At 40.0% G+C, this 18,620-nt stretch overlaps 1 protein-coding gene across 1 annotated transcript; it reads right to left on the minus strand.

Moving 5' to 3' along the window:
• Window positions 1-12,524: 12,524 nt before the first annotated feature.
• tcima (transcriptional and immune response regulator a) lies at window positions 12,525-13,407 on the minus strand. The gene has a single exon (XM_056419420.1). It carries the CDS (start codon window positions 13,308-13,310, stop codon window positions 13,020-13,022), a length of 291 nt encoding a protein of 96 aa, XP_056275395.1. The 5' UTR covers window positions 13,311-13,407; the 3' UTR covers window positions 12,525-13,019.
• Between the last annotated feature and the right edge of the window lie 5,213 nt (window positions 13,408-18,620).

Genomic DNA, 18,620 nt, shown 5'->3' on the forward strand with positions numbered 1-18,620 from the left:
CAAGCTCCTTAAGATATGATGGTGCATCACCAATCAAGGCTTTGTACGTGAAGAGAAGAATTGTAAAAGTGATTCTTGATTTTACTGGGAGTCAGTGCAGAGCAGCTAGTGTAATTAAATTACAGGTTTAACTAGTTTTGGTTTTTTTACGCATTTAACGCATGCGCAGAATGAGCTTCCAATCCGTCTGTTGTTGGTCGTCGGGACGAAAAAAAAGTCACTTGCAAAATGAGCTTCCAATCCACCACTTCAATCTGAACTCTGTCCGCTCTCATGCAGACGGTCTGTTCATCGGTAATGATCCTTCCGCAGGTTCACCTCCGGAAACCTTGTTACGACTTTTACTTCCTGTAGATCAGGGTCTCAACACGTCGATCGCGACCTGCCAGTCGATCGCGTAGTGTTGGTAGATCGCATGACATTAAAGAGATTGGCCCGCCCCCTGACATGTTCTCTAGAGCACGTCTTTGTTCTTTTATTAAACTAAACGTCTGTTGTTGATCGTATCTCCACAGCAGCATGTCATTTCTGTCTCTTCGCGTTGCGTTAACACTTATCGATCTCCGTCTCGCGCGCCACAGAGCTCCGTGCGCGCGCATCGGGACCGAGCAAAAAAGTCACTTGTCAATCTGTCCACCTGTCCGGGCCGGTGAGGTTTCAGCTTTGCAGCGGTGTCCCCGCCGTCCCTTTCATCACGGCCCAGTTCATGAAGAAAACCCACACAGTCAGTTTGCCTCAGCAGCTGCTAGAGGAAGACTAGAGGCCTTTAGATTGTATCATGGTGGAGTTAATGGTTGACAAACAAGAGAAAAATGCTCTGGTTAACCCTCCTGTTACCTTTACATTTACTAACATATTTTACCCTCGGGGTCAATTTGACCCCAGTAATTAAAACCTCCAGAAAATTATTAGAATTAATATTGCTTCCCAAGTTTAAGTGTGAGGTACTTTATGTTTGTTTGTTGACTACCTAAATAGCCCTTTAAATAAATAAAAAAGTTGATATTTCTTATATGTTTGACAAATTGACCCCAAAGAACACCGACATTAAACATTGAATGGGGTCAAATTGACCCGAAAGGTAACAGGAGGGTTAAACATTCTGTTTAGGATGAAGATGTATTAATGTTCCATATGGAAGAAAACTGCTAAATAACTGCTGAGTTGCAGCACCATTGTATAGAAGAATGTATAAATGTATATATCCGTCTTTTGTCATAAATCTCAATGTTCTCACAAAATATACCGAGAATATCGGTAATATGTGATTAATCATGATTAATCCACAAAAACCTGTGATTAACCCGATTAAAAATTTTAAGCGTTTCACAGCCCTAATTAATATATACTGGAGACACGTGATCAGTGTAACAAATATTATATATATATATTTATACTGTGTTTTGTTGTATTCATACTGTGTTATATTGTATTTATACTGTGTTATGTTGTATTTGTACTGTGTTCTGGTGTATTTATACTGTGTTATGTTGTATTTATACTGTGTAAATATAAATGTCATTTGAATTAAGACTGAACCGAGAACTTGGTAGAAACACATTCTAGGATCACAGGTGAAGTACACATATTGACCACTAGATGGGGGTATAGTCCTAAACACAGATACGAGTTGGACGACTGCGTCCTGAACATTGTATCAACATTAATGAATATTAATAAATATGTTCCTCCTGTTCTGCAGTGTGGCATCAGTTAAACAATGAACAGTTAAAACCTTTCTATGAACTGAAAATGTGTTTTTGTGTGACGAATACACAAGTGAAGTGGAGCAAGAGAACGCTCCAGAGATATCAATAGTTTTCTGAGTATCAGTGAACATGTTACACTCTTTTGACCCGAGGTGGTGGTCTACACTGGACCTGTATCCAGAGCCAATGAGGCCCAGCAGGTCCAGGTCCAGGTCCAGGTCCAGGTCTAGCTCACACCAGCTGCTGGGATTAGCCACGCGATTACAGACAAACAATTATGGGATAAAAAGTTGTAAAATATTATAAATATATATATATTATACATATATATATAACATATATATATGTTATATATATGTATAATATATAAATATATTTATAAGATATTTTTTAAATAATATATGCATATATTTATTCATAGTATATGTATATTTTTTAAATAATAAATGTATTTATATTATAAATATATATATATATAAATATATATTATATTTGTATAATATATATATAATATATACATTTATTTATAATATGTGCATATATTTAGTCATAATATATGTATATTTTTAAAATAATGTATATATATTATAAATATATATATATATTATATATGTATTATATCCATGTATAATATATTTATTTTTTATATACATATATATATATATATTTAGAATCCAATTTTATATTTATTCATAATATATGTCTATTTTTTAAATAATGTATATATATCTATATATATATTATAAATATATATATTATAAATGTATATGTATTATATTCATATATAATATTATATATTTATTTTATATATATTTATTTATAATATATGCATATATTTATTCATAATATATGTATATTGTTTTAATAATATATGTGATATATATGAGCTTTGAACTGCTTCCTTCTCCAAACATGTGTCATAACTCAAATGAGTGAAATAGTTAGTCTGACTCTGATTCTGAAGTACATAACTCTTTCATCATCTGCAGTCTGGAGCCGCTCATGATCTCTCAGCCTCCATATTGCTGCACAAAGCTGGGCAGGCTTGTTCTGAGTGTTGCTCCACACACCAAAGAGGGAGGTGTCCATCTTTATACGAGCGTTGGCCTGAACACTAAAGAGAGGAACAATCAAAATGAAGCCTCCAGTCCGCCTGCTGAGTAAAGGTTATGGTGGTGTGTGTGTTCTGGCCAGCTGACAGATGATCTGCTTAACGGCTTTAAGCAGTGTGTAGCTCTCCGGCTCGCTCTGACTTGATCCACAGCGTTAATCTGAACCGGTTTGAAACCAGTTCTGAGGCCGTTGGACTTACTCACTGTGGTGGTTATGCTGAAACAGCATTAAAGCTCTCTCCTGTATCCTCAGCCCACGTTCTGATTGGCTGGCTTTCACAAGAAAGGCTTTTGTATTAGGTCCGCTGACTTGTATTTGTAGACTCATTTTAAATAATAAGTTATATATATATATATATATAATTCATATATATTATTTATTATAATTTATTATTTTAAATAAGTCTACAAATATATATATATATATTGTATTATATATATAATGTATTATTTATATATAATAGCTCCAACATATATATTAGATACATTTTATATATATATATATATAAGTATATATATATTACTTAAATTTAATATATATATATATTTATATATATATATATATTATATACATTTTATATATATATATTAGATACATTTTATATATATATATATATACAGTATATATATGATAAATTGTTTCTCTTTTGTTCAAAATAAATAGCTCCAACATTAATCTTGAAAAGTTCTTTGTGCAGCAAATCTCTCCACAGGGAGCTCTGATGTGGCTTCCCTGACGAACATCTGGTCCACACATCAGCTCTCATGGAGACCCGGATCAAAGTGTGACTGGTGATCTTTGACCTCTCGAATATGGATCTGCACCGGAGCAATGGCGTCTTATCAGTTTCCCTCTTCCTGTGTCGGGCTGTGTGCGTAGCAGCTATTGTGTTGGCCGTCAACAGCCCGCCTTTGGTGCGTCTATATTACTCTAGTCACGTGACCCCCTCTACAGATACAGCATCCATTGTTTCCCCCCTTTGTTATGCTTTAACTGCACTCGATATGTTGAGTTACTTCTATGTATATATATTGTTGTTTTGTTTTGTTTGTATACCCGTTTCAGACAATCAGTCTTCTTGCTGCACACTATTTTTTTATCTTGTTATATATGTATAATATATATGAATAATATATTTATAATATATATATTTATTTATTTATTATAAATGTTTATATTTATTCATAATATATGTATATTTTTAAAATAATATATGTGTTTATATATTATATATATATTATATGTATTATATATATGTATAATATATTTATAATATATAATTTATTTTATTTTATATTAAATGTTTATATTTATTCATAATATATGTATAATTTTAAAATAATATATATATAATACATATATATATATTATATATATTATATTCATGTATAATATATTTATAATATATATATTTATATATTTATATGTAGATATTTATTCATAATGTATATTGTTTTAATAATATATCTGAAATATATGATCTTTGAACTGCTTCCTGTAGAAACTGATTTCAACAACACAGGACCTGTTGTTGTTGTTGTTGTTGTTGAGTGAAATCTCCACTGTTTAGCAATCTCGTGGTTGCCAAACTAATTTGAGTGAACGTGACAAATATTCTAAATTCAACAAAAAGTCCTCACCATTTAATACTGGGTATTGTTAGTAGAATGGTGAAAGCACATTACATCACTGCCCCGTTACATATCAGACATCACAGGTCAAATGTGCCCTTTGACCTGTATCGTAACGTTGGTGATCAATACGATAGTGATCATGATTGCTGAGATAGTGGCAAGCCTTCGCACCGCCTCTATTCATTACATCATCGGTTATTGCACTTCCTGTGTTCCAGCCTCAGACGTTGTGTTTCCCTTCAGCCACGATGTGCTGACACAGGCTGCAGCTATAACTCCTCCTCATCGATGTTATTATTATGTATGGTTATCAGTCAATACAAATACCATAACTACTGGACTTTACAGCCAGGTCAAAGGGAGAATCCCATAACCCTGTTGGCAATAAAAAAAGGCTGAATATATTTGTATATATATTATATATGTATAATATATATATATATATATATAAATATACATATTATATATATGTATAATATATATGTATAATATATATTTACATATGTATAATATATATATTTATAATATATGTATTGAAATATATATATATATTACATATGTATATAATATATATACATATTTATAATATATATATACATATATATTTGTAATATATGTATTATAGACATGTACATAATATATATGTTATATTTATGTATAATATATATATTTATAATATACATTTATATTGTATGTATATATTTATTCATAATATATGTATTATACATATGTATATAATAAATATACATATTTATAATATATATATAGATATATATATATTTATAATATATGTATTATAGACATGTACATAATATATATTTTATATTTATGTATAATATATATATATATTTATAATATATATACATTTATATTGTATGTATATATTTATTTATAATATATGTATTATACATATGTACTGTATATAATATATACATTATATTTACGTATATTATATCAATACATATTTATAATACATATACATTTATAATATGTGTATATATTTAATTATAATATATGTATTTTTTATAATAAATGTATATATTATAATTAAATATATAACATTCTTTATATCTTATACATATAGATATATTTATCCTTTTTATTGCCAACAGGGTTATGGGATTCTGCTATTGTTTTATTCCTTCTCTTGGTCATGGATCAGCTGCACCTGGGCCAGAGACAGGAGAGGAGGTGCAGGAGGACCGGGTGGGGGGTGGGGGTGGGGGGGGTTAGGGGGGGCAGACTGTTCAGGACAAAGGGGAGTCAGCGTAGAACAATGGGAAGGCCTTGTGGTGGAACTGGAGCGAGACAGCATGTCTGCAGGGCCCGGCCGCCGAGCGCCACACAGGAAAGGGCTTTTCTCCAGAGCTGCCTAAAATGAACACACACACACACCTACACACAAATACTTAGACGACACGCACACACACACACATTGATAGAGACACATGTGAACAATAGAGGACCCCCCCCCCCCCCCCATCCTGACCGAGCCCTGGACACGACTGTAACTCCAGGGACTCATCGTACATCAACTCAAAGAACAGCCTGTCCTGCCTGGTAGAGGTCACTAAAGGTCATCCACATTTCAGAGCACAATCATAATGGCCTCTGGGGATCCTTCACAGCCAACTCAATACATTCCAATCAGCTGATTCGTGTTTTATTGGCTAAACTGATCAATACCTGGTTCTTAAGCAGCGCCTTTGTTCCCTGAACACAACATGACAACAGTAACACACTGAGACGCTATGTCACACTAGCTGTGTGACAGCCACACACACACTCGAGTTGGAAGATATACATTCTGCCCGACTTGTTTTGGTTTCCGTTGATTTGTCCGTTCCGGGCTCCTGTTCCTCTTCCCTCCACACTAACAGAGTGGACACTCAGAGCATACCACTGTTTTAAAGATGGCTTAACAACATCAAGTACATCTAAGACAGAGAGAGCAATACAATCTTTCTGTTTGCCTCAAACAGCAGCACCATATATACCATTCATGAAAAATATCTTCTCACCTGGAGTCATCATATGTTTGTCAAAACAGGAGTGGACAGCCCTTCATAGTACCCTCATCGTACCATATTACCCCCTTAGAGAGCTCATAGTACCATATTACCCCACTAGAGAGCTTGTAGTACCATATTACCCCACTAGAGAGCGTGTAGTACCATGTTACCCCACTAGAGGGCTTGTAGTACCATATTACCCCACTAGAGAGCTTGTAGTACCATATTACCCCACTAGAGAGCTTGTAGTACCATGTTACCCCACTAGAGGGCTTGTAGTACCATATTACCCCACGAGAGAGGTTGTAGTACCATGTTACCCCACTAGAGAGCTTGTAGTACCATGTTACCCCACTAGAGAGCTTGTAGTACCATATTACCCCACTAGAGTGCTTGTAGTACCATGTTACCCCACTAGAGAGCGTGTAGTACCATGTTACCCCACTAGAGGGCTTGTAGTACCATGTTACCCCACTAGAGGACTTGTAGTACCATGTTACCCCACTAGAGGGCTTGTAGTACCATATTACCCCACTAGAGAGCTTGTAGTACCATATTACCCCACTAGAGAGCTTGTAGTACCATATTACCCACTAGAGAGCTTGTAGTACCATGTTACCCACTAGAGAGCTTGTAGTACCATATTACCCACTAGAGAGCTTAGAAAATATTACCCACTAGAGAGCTTGTAGTACCATATTACCCACTAGAGAGCTTGTAGTACCATATTGCCCCACTAGAGAGCTTGTAGTACCATATTACCCCACTAGAGAGCTTGTAGTACCATATTACCCACTAGAGAGCTTGTAGTACCATGTTACCCCACTAGAGAGCTTGTAGTACCATGTTACCCCACTAGAGAGCTTGTAGTACCATGTTACCCCACTAGAGAGCTTGTAGTACCATATTACCCCACTAGAGAGCTTGTAGTACCATGTTACCCCACTAGAGAGCTTGTAGTACCATGTTACCCCACTAGAGAGCTTGTAGTACCATATTACCCCACTAGAGAGCTTGTAGTACCATGTTACCCCACTAGAGAGCTTGTAGTACCATGTTACCCCACTAGAGAGCTTGTAGTACCATATTACCCCACTAGAGAGCACTAGGAGGAGCCAGAGCCTTCAGGTATCAAGCTCCTCCTCTTTTATGGAACCAGCTCCTCCTTCAATCCTGGAGGCAGACTCCGCCCCCTCATGGAGACTGAAGACTTTCCTCTTGATGGTCTGATAGTGAGACCTGAACCAGGTTCACCTGGAGAGACCTAGAGATGCTGATATAGGCTGAGAGGCTGAGGGGGACGTTAGGATACACTGAGCTCCTCTCTCCTCTCTCCTTAAGGACACTTAGGATACACTGAGCTCCTCTCTCCTCTCCTCTCTCCTTATGGACGCTTAGGATACACTGAGCTCCTCTCTCCTCTCCTCTCTCCTTATGGACGCTTAGGATACACTGAGCTCCTCTCTCCTCTCCTCTCTCCTTAAGGACGCTTAGGATACACTGAGCTCCTCTCTCCTCTTCTCTCTCCTTATGGACGTTTAGGATACACTGAGCTCCTCTCTCCTCTCCTCTCTCCTTATGGACGCTTAGGATACACTGAGCACCTCTCTCCCCTCCTCTCTCCTTATGGATGAATGTTCATCCCTCCATCACACATTATTAACTCTGCTTCCTCCCCGGAGTCTTCGTGACTTCACGTCTCATCGGCTCCATTGGACCTGGCTGTTTCTGATGCCCCCATCCTCTCTACCTCCATCTGTCTCATGGATCATGGAGGTCTGGATCTTGGTCCATGCCTACTACCAACTCTACCCTCTGTCATACTCATTGAATGTGTTGTAACTCTGTAACTGTGTTCATCTGTAGAGTTGTTCCTGATCCGATGTGAGGTCAAAGGTCAGGGATGTCTTATGTGTACATTTTGTAAAGCCCTCTGAGTCAAATTCGTAATTTGTGATATCAGGCTATACAAAATCAACTGAATTGAAGTGAAGGAGGATCTCTGTTGAGCCCAGAGCAGCCGTGATGTGTGGGCTGTGGCTGCAGCGTCACGGCCCCCTGTGAGGCAGCCAGAGACGCCAACACACACCAGAGCAAGGACAATACACACAATGCACTGACTCATTCGCAGAGTCCTCGGACTCCAGAGAAACATCTGCACAAAGACAATCAGAAAATGCAAATGTGCCAAGTTCCAGGAACCCTTTGGTACTGAGGAATGTGTTTCTGTTATATTTGCGCTCATCCGGATGATCCACTATACACACTGAGTGAGTCAGACAGGCCGGCGCTTCAAAGGAAAACTCTCTTTCCTGCATTCTTCTTGTTCTCCCCCTTCGACCCTCTTCCTGTATTATGTCTTACATCACCACGACCCCTTGACCTCTGCTCTGTCTGTACGGTCGACCAGCTGCTGTGACAATAGGTCGAACACAAACTGCAGGATGACGACAGAGTGCTTGAGGAAAATTAAAGATCTTTCCCTTTACTGTAATCACGGGATCGATTCAGCAGATTCATCGAAATGAGACTTCAACGTGTTCCATTCGAAGGTCTCGGAACACATTTCTGCTCTACAAACACTCACAACTTCATAATCTGAAAGACAACACAGCATATTTTCCATTGTCATGAACAACTGCATAAAAGCACCATTTATTTCACTCTAAGCTCCTGATAAGACAGAAGACAGTAGAAGTGATTTTCTGTGATCCATCGTCTCCATCGTCTCCATCGTATCATCATATCCATCATATCTATCGTATCCATTGTATCATCATATCCATCATATCCATAGTATCCATCATATCCATTGTATCATCATATCCATCATATCCATCGTATCCATTGTATCATCATATCCATCATATCTGGTGAGTAACTCTATCCGCTCTATTCTTTTCTACTGGTTCATATGCATTGTTATCACTTCTGTAATTGCTCACACTGCTGACCTCTTTGGGTAAAATGTATTTCAATGTCATGTGTGAGGTATGATTCATTAGAAGGAGTAAATAATCTATAAAATATTCCACACTGGCCACGTAGATTGCGCTGACCGCTATTTCTGGCTCGAGCCCCTACACATTGCAAGCAGAGCAATGTATCGAGCCATTGCTGGCTAAGATTTAAAAAGTAGACTCATAGATGCTCATTGCATCACTTTTCTTCACGTTTAACTAATTTATGGTAAATCGAAGATTCTAATAACTTAACCTCAAGTTTCCGTCATGTTGCTATGCCTCATCTTTTAGCAGCTTATGACATCATCGATCCTCTGTGGCCATATTCGGCTGTGGTTTATTGATGTTGTTGCTCATGGAGGCCGACGGCCCTGACTGACAATGTCCAAGACTTCTGTGAAGTATATCTGTGAATAATAAACAATGATCTGTTCTCTCTCTCTCCTGATTGAACTCTAAACATAATATCTACCAATTCCATGAACTTTGAATGAACAAAGAACCTTTCAAACCAGGGTTCTTTAAAGAACCATGTCCTTAAAGAGTTCATCAAATAACCTATATAGATGTCTCAAAGAACCTTAAAAAATGGTTCGTTAAGGCACCATTTCTGGTTCCACAAAGAACCTTTCAAACCAGGGTTCTTTAAGAACCATTTTCTTCAAGAGTTCTTCCAATGACCTATAAAGGTGCCTCAAACGAAAGCATGGTTCTCCAGTAGGTGATGGTTCTTTAGTAGAACCATAAAGCCTTTTAAAGAACCATTTAAGAACCATTGCTTTTCTCTGTGTACAGAGGGCTGTTGACCTTCCAGACAAGCGCTGACTAATCCTAAACCCGTGTACAGCTCATGCTCAGTTCCTCATCGCAGACCTCGGTTTGAAGCGGTTTGAACCAGTTTGCACTGGGATCGGTTGCCAGCCCCTCCCTCGCTGATCCAGCTCCTCTCCAACTGCCTTTGTCTTTCTTCACCAACCCCTCACCGGTCTGCGAGCACAAGAGTATGTAACCTGTCCTGGAGGCCTGATGGCTGTCTGCCACCGCGTCTGCCGACATCAAAACAGACACTATTTCTAAGGCCGGTGAACGGCAGGAAGAGGGCGGGACCGCCGCCTTCCCTGCAGAGACAATTGCCCTGAATATTTAGCTTTTTCTTCCTCCTAACAATTAGATAAGGACGTAAACAAGAGGCCAATAAAGAAAGTGTGAGACCGACGAGACAAACCAACTGACAGCTGAGAGATACAAGAGCACAAATAGACACACTGTGATACGGTGGTACATCAAAGAGCAGGTGAACTCTGACCTCTTTGACCTCGGAGGAAGAGTGTTATTTAAAATATACTCAATGATGATGCAATAGTTCCACATATTGCGAAATACGCTTATTGGCATTCTTGCCGTGAGATGGGTTGATACCGCTCTGTGTCTGTCCGTATGAACACAAACACGATGATTGGAAGCAGAGATTCACTTCATTTTCAGCATATTCACTACTTTTTGCTTCTCATCTGGTCATAAAAACGTAATAATTTTACTGTGTTTTTTATAATTATTAAAAATACTACTTTGGTCTGTTTTTTGTTGTTTTTTACTCTTTTCTTTCTCCTTTCCCTTTTTATTGCATCCTTAAAGTCCTGTCTTGTTGATTTGTAAAATAATTTTAAAAAGATTTTAAAAAATATATACATATAAAAAGGGGTAATGATTTAACTGTGTTTTTCTAATTATTAAAAAAACTCATTTGGTCTGTTTTTTTCCTTTTTTACCATTTTCTTTCTCCTTTCCCTTTTTATTGTATCCTTAAAGTCCTGTCTTGTTGATTTGTAAAAATAAAAATAAAATATTTGAAATTTAAAAAAAGGAATGATTTCACTGCCATGTATTTGAAGAAAATACAAACTATTATTTGATTATTCTAAACCTCTTTACATCAATTTGATTTCACCACCGAGAAGCCTTTTCTACCTTATTTAAATAAATAAAGGTCCTATATGAGCAACAGTAAATATTATTTTGAGATGGCGTGTTAGCGTCTGGGCAATAACATTTTTTTCTGGCGTCTGCCCAAAAACACTATTGTTGCCACCGGTCACAGGAGATTAGCACCTGAGAGTGAGGCGCCTCTGGGCGCCCGACACTGGAGCTTCCCATCGTAACACGAGGAGTGCCCACATGAAGAGTCCTGCACAACAACCTGCAGGGAACTGGTTTGATCCAGATCCACCCAAGTGCTCTGCGTCTAAAAACCTCACCCAAACACACACACTCACACAAACACACACACACTCACACACACCTCAGACACTTTGGTGATATATACGATCATCCCCTCGTCTGATGCTGCAGGCACTCCTTATCACCAGAGCACGGATGATTAAACACACTCCAGTACAAACATGTTGTGCAGAGAAAGCAGCCCAGCCCCCACCTCCCCAGCCCAAACTGGGCTAAACTGGTTTGCACTGGTCTGATGAGGCACACACACACACACACACACACACACACACACACACACACACACACACACACACACACACACACACACACACACACACACACACACACACAATGCTGTGAGGGGAAACCCGGTGACATTGCACACTCTTTTCATAACTCTGTTCCCTATGCAGACATGTATTCATCGTGCCTATTTTATTTGAGTTTAGGAATTTATTTGTTTATTATGTGACGCTCTGCACAATAGCTGTTACACTTCTGTATATATATATATATACATATATAATCAGTATATATACATGTATATATATACAAAATGTATACTATATATATCGTCACAGGTATGAAGTCAAGACTATTTCTATTGAAATTTGTTGACCTTGTCTTATTTTCTACTAGAAAGGTCACGGCTGTTGGACAGCAGATGCTTCGTTTCCAATTTTAGATTATTTTAAATTTCCACAATTAAACGGTAGTTTCACATTCATGCTGTAAACCTACACACACTTAATATTATTATTTGTTCCTCATATTTGCCACCTCTAAAGTCACTAAGATGCACCTTGAGCCTCAGCTTAATCATGTGCCCAACTATAAAGCACTTCTGTAATAAGGACAACAAAGCACCACATGTTGCAAACAATTACATTATTTATTTTTAAGAAAAATGACATCAAAAATGCAAATCATTGTGTGACTTTAGCACATTCGTGGGCACTAAGTATAGTGTTCATATCACAAAGTGATGCTGAGAGACAACAAGGCATCATGTGTTCATAAGGTTCAGCAGCACCACGTCAAGGTGGACCACATGGACCGCGGGGCTTCTCGAGCCATCCAGGGGAATGTACTGTGAGCTCGAGAGCGCCATATTCCAGCTCAACGCGCTCCTCCCTGGAGACCGTCCTCCATGGAGCGGAGACTGTCCTCCATGGAACAGAGAGGGTCCTCCATAGAGTGGAGACCGTCCTCCCTGGAGCGGTCGGTCGGGTCTCCGCGCGTCCACGGCGCGGAGACCCGCGTAACGCTTCCTTCCCGGGCGTCAAGTGTAGCGCATCCCGGCGGTAACCCGGTCCTCTCGGGAGTGTTCTCGGACACGGTGGTGGTGAAACAACTGTTGAACCACGGTCAACTCATCTTGAGCAGCTGCCGCACCATGCCTGCGATCTGGAGGAACTTATCCTTCTTCCTCTGCTTCAGGGCCATCAGCGCGCGCGACGTCTCCTCCGGGTCCAGGGTGAAGGAGAAGATGCTCCGCACTCTCTCCTCCGCCTTCATGTCGCCGGTCTTCTGGAAGAGGCGCATCAGCGCGTCCTGGTTGACGTTCTCGAAGATGTTGGCGACGGCCTTCTTGCGGTGCGCCGTGTCGAACGAGCTGCCGCGGACGGAGGGGCTGACGCGGCGGCACTCGGAGGACATCTTGTCTTTGTTCTGGGGCTCGTGGACGCAGCGGTGACGGTGGCGCCGCGGCCGGAGCGGCGTGAAGGCGGCGTGGGGCTGCTGCGTTGTGAGCGGCGGAGAGCCGAGCGGAGTCTTTATACAGCCGCTCCGTGTGACGTCAGCAGTCTGGGAGTGGGATCCCTGCGCGCGCCAGGCTGACTGAAGATCCCGTTTCCGGTCCCTGACCGGGAAACACTTATTATAGAGCCGCTCTGATATAGAACTCCTTATACAGTAGTTTAATTTCACCATTCAAAATGCATGAATTCATTAATTTATGTTCACTCTCTATACTATGAATCAAATAATAAATACATTAAAAGTAGTAAATTATCGCTGGCATTAAAATATACTTAAATACCATAGAGATACCCATGCATTAAGAACAACATGTACTATAAATAAATACATTAAAAGTAGTACATTATCACTGGCATTAAAATGTACTTAAATACCTTGGAGATGCCCATGCATTAAGAACTAAATGTACTGTGGATCAAACTCTTCATGCTGAAGAAAGACCTCTACTGTGAAGATCCTGCGTGGCTCACGCAGCATTTTAAATAACTCATTGAGCATTTTGTTCATCTGCAAAGTCGTAAATACCCAAATTAGCGGTGGAGGAGCGGTGACTCGAGTCAACGCGCATTCTTTAGTCGTATAGTGTCACTTCATAGTTTCTTTATTCGCACAACAGAAACAGGAACAAATTAAACTTATTAAACAGAAAATACTCTCTTGGTCTTAAATGCGGTTCTTAAATAATTTCCCTTTCGCTCTCTTGCTCTCGAACACACCTATAGACGTCTGCATGGAGTTAACGCGCCCTGACGTCATCATTGCATCATCATCATCATCGTCACCGTCATCATCATCATCATCATCATCATCGTCATCGTCATCATCGGACATCAGGGCGTGTTTTCTCAGTTCTCATCTCAGTCATTTGTGTCGTTTGATTTGTTTTCGAAGTTCAGAAAAATATAGAAATACTTCCTCTGAGTTCTGAGTGGTACGGTTCTATTGGCTGCATGGAGTAAATGTCGCCTCCAGTCATATATCAATCAATCAATCCATCAATCAATCTTGTATTTCAGACTCAAGCTCCAGAGAGTAAAAACATTAAAATCGATTAAAATACAAAATCACAAATAAAACACATAGAACTATAAATACCTTATAAAGTCTCCACAGCTGGGACTTGTAGTAAACTTTATATTTAATAAAAACATGATGATCTCATCAACCAGGCAGATACATTTTTACATAATATCTCTTAAAACATTGTAAAGTATGAACTCCTGCAGCCACTGGACTCCTCCCCCTCGGCCTCTTGGTTAGAATATGTTAATATATTGCTTTTTAAACACCTACTGCCTTCAGACTACCTTCTATTTCAGACGTCACATTCCCTGTGTCACCAACTGGAGGGTTTGGATCATTGTTTGTAGCAGCGTCTCCCTTCTCTTGGCTCTGAGGCCACGGGAGGTTCGTGGGTGGTGTTTACAGGCGGAGTTGACCCGTCGCCCCCGTAGTCCAGCTGATCTGCGTCGATAAGGCCGTGAAGGCGTTCCCCCCTTCGACTCCGGTAATAAACACCACCAAGTATCAGTCTCATGCTCTCCTAAAAATGCTCTCCTTTCGGCCAGCGTGACGGCAGCAGCCCCACGCCCTTATATGGAAGTCAAAGGTCCAGGAAGTGGATCGCTTCCCTCCACGAGTCTGCACAATGAAGGCCGCGCGCCATGTGGCATCTTTATGCTGAGTCCAACGATAAAGCAAAGAGCCTCTGAGTCTGAGGTGGAACAATACCCCGTCGGTCTGCTGCAGGTCCTTCAGAACAATGTGTCTGTTGAAGGGACAAAGACAAAGAGTATATTTATGACCCTAAAGAGACGAAACCTGGAGCCCAGTCTCCGGTCCGCAGCAGGCGAACACAGGTCTGTCATCTCCCCCCATGGGACGGACAGCATGCAATCCTATTCAGTTTATAATATCGCCCGATTTCAAAAATCACAACCTCCCCTCAGAGGGCTTTACAATCTGTACACATAGACATCCCTGACCTTTGACCTTTGACCTCATATCGGATCAGGAACAACTCCCAAAAAATAAAAAACTTTCACAGGAAAAAAAGGGAAGAAACCTTCAGGAGAGCAAGAGAGGAGGATCAATAGATGTCATGTGACCGGATGATCAATAGATATCATGTGACCAGATGAACAATAGATGTCATGTGACCAGATGAACAATAGATGTCATGTGACCAGGTGAACAATAGATGTCATGTGACCAGATGAACAATAGATGTCATGTGACCAGATGAACAATAGATGTCATGTGACCAGATGAACAATAGATGTAATGTGACTAGATGAACAATAGATGTCATGTGACCAGGTGAACAATAGATGTCATGTGACCAGATGAACAATAGATGTCATGTGACCAGATGAACAATATATGTCATGTGACCAGATGAACAATAGATGTCATGTGACCAGATGAACAATAGATGTCATGTGACTAGATGAACAATAGATGTCATGTGACCAGATGAACAATAGATGTCATGTGACTAGATGAACAATAGATGTCATGTGACCAGGTGAACAATAGATGTCATGTGACCAGATGAACAATAGATGTCATGTGACCAGGTGAACAATAGATGTCATGTGACCAGATGAACAATAGATGTCATGTGACCAGATGAACAATAGATGTCATGTGACCAGATGAACAATAGATGTGACCAGATGATCAATAGATGTCATGTGACCAGATGATCAATAGATGTCATGTGACCAGATGATCAATAGATGTCATGTGACCAGATGAACAATAGATGTCATGTGACTCGATGAACAATAGATGTCATGTGACCAGATGAACAATAGATGTCATGTGACCAGATGAACAATAGATGTCATGTGACTCGATGAACAATAGATGTCATGTGACCAGATGAACAATAGATGTCATGTGACCGGATGAACAATAGATGTCATGTGACCAGATGAACAATAGATGTCATGTGACTAGATGAACAATAGATGTCATGTGACCAGATGAACAATAGATGTCATGTGACTAGATGAACAATAGATGTCATGTGACCAGGTGAACAATAGATGTCATGTGACCAGATGAACAATAGATGTCATGTGACCAGATGAACAATAGATGTCATGTGACTAGATGAACAATAGATGTCATGTGACCAGATGAACAATAGACATCATGTGACTAGATGAACAATAGATGTTATGTGACCAGATGAACAATAGATGTCATGTGACTAGATGAACAATAGAGTGTATGATCAGTTTGCATGTCACCTTAAAGTTACGGTTGCTTGGCCAGATGTTTGACCTTTGGCTTTGATGACATCACCACGCAGGTCACATATAAGAAAGGGAGGTAGCACATTGAGATAAGTTAAATATTAAATAGTGGATTTTGTGACTAATTTGGCTGAGATTGCCTCCTTGTCGCCATTGTTTGCGATGGTACTGATTAATAAATAAAACATCCGAAGGATTTAGCTGTTCCTCCTTCTCCATGAACAAAACAAAACAATAAAGAGAATAAAGAATGTATTTTGAAACGATTCGGCCTGATAACAGGGAGATTGTTTTATGAGCTGAATAGTTTTAAAGAGCGCGTTGTTTTATATGAAGCCGTGAATCAATCATTGAGCCAATATCCTCCATCAATAATTAGACCTCGTTGATAAGTTATTCACAACAGTTCCCTCAACTGTTTGTGTTCTCATCCGATTCGAGCAGGTATCGTGGTGTTCTCAGACAGTCATGAACAAAATAAACCTACTCACAATAAACATAGACACTTCTTAACTCCGGGAACTGCTTTAAAAAAATAAAACACCTGAAAGCAGAATGTCTCATTTCACTGTGCTGAGAGGAACAGTTGGACATCTTGGGAACCGTGTTTATTCACTTTTTGGCCACGAGTGAGATGATGAGAGTGATGCCACTCTCTTCTGAACAGAATGATGCAACTGCTCAGTTCTCGCTTTGATTCCTCTTTTATGTTTAGGCCACAGAGGTCTAATAGGGTTAGGGTTAGATATAGACCCAATAGACATACTGGACCTCTGTTTACTGGACCTATATCTACTGGACCTATATCTACTGGACCTCTGTCTACTGGACCTCTGTCTACTGGACCGAACACTTCCATAGAATCTTTTTAAAATATAGAAGGTCCCTTGAGGCACGAATACTAATGACTTTTGGAGGGTCTTAACATTCACACACTGATGGGAGGAGCTACCATGTAAATAACTACCTGGTGGGAGGAGCTACCACGTAAGGTACCACCTGATGGGAGGAGCTACTATGTAAGATACCACCTGATGGGAGGAGCTACTATGTGAGATACCACCTGGTGGGAGGAGCTACTATGTAAGATACCACCTGATGGGAGGAGCTACCATGTGAGGTACCACCTGATGGGAGGAGCTACCATGTGAGGTACCACCTGACCATCAGGACTAACATTCACATGGGAGGAGCCACTCTACATCTTTAAGTTCTCCTGGTCTGAACTAATTCTCTGCAACATGTGAAATACAACTGCAGTGTGTTTTGATCAAACATGGTCACGCTCTTGCACAGGCTCGTCTGTTACGGATCAAGTACTATTGACTCAACAGGAAAACCCTCATCAGTTCTGACCTGAGATCAGCTATAAAACCCACAGGCCCAGGTGCCACGTCACAGTCCCTGTTTCCCTGGAGCTGGGCCCTGCCCAGTGAAGGGTTCTCCTCCCATGTGTGAGGTAACACTACATGTGCTGCTGGTGACGAGCAGATCGCATATCTACCGTCTCCATGGCAACACAGTGGGGGCAACAGGAGACTTAATGGGTACAGAGGTGGAGGTACTGGGAGGATATGCTGGGTTGACTGGTCACCATGACACTGCACCAACAAGCCAGCAGTGACTCAGTGGGAGGTCACATCCTGTTATACTGAAGGCAGCAACCACCGCAACGGAGCCTGGTGACCTGGAAGTGGCGACAGTGTCGTTATGTTATATTTGTTTATGTGGCACAATATGCTTCCATGAATTAAACACTGTCTGTTTTAGTTGGTGCGTTCACAGACACTGGGACATTTACAGCACAGCCAGTCAGTACAACTACATAAACGGACGGATGTGAGTCAAATACGTCTGACCACATGAATTGATGGGGTTTGGACCACGCCGTGTAAAGGAAAGTGCCGGAGCCTGTCGAGAAGAGGCCCATTGTTCTCTCAAG

This window comes from Pseudoliparis swirei, chromosome 7 (assembly GCF_029220125.1).
Source record: "Pseudoliparis swirei isolate HS2019 ecotype Mariana Trench chromosome 7, NWPU_hadal_v1, whole genome shotgun sequence".
Taxonomy (NCBI): domain Eukaryota; kingdom Metazoa; phylum Chordata; class Actinopteri; order Perciformes; family Liparidae; genus Pseudoliparis; species Pseudoliparis swirei.

What these genes read in the sequence shown, in the direction of transcription:
- tcima (XM_056419420.1), bottom strand. Translation starts at nt 13,310, where the DNA reads ATGTCCTCCGAGTGCCGCCGCGTCAGCCCCTCCGTCCGCGGCAGCTCG.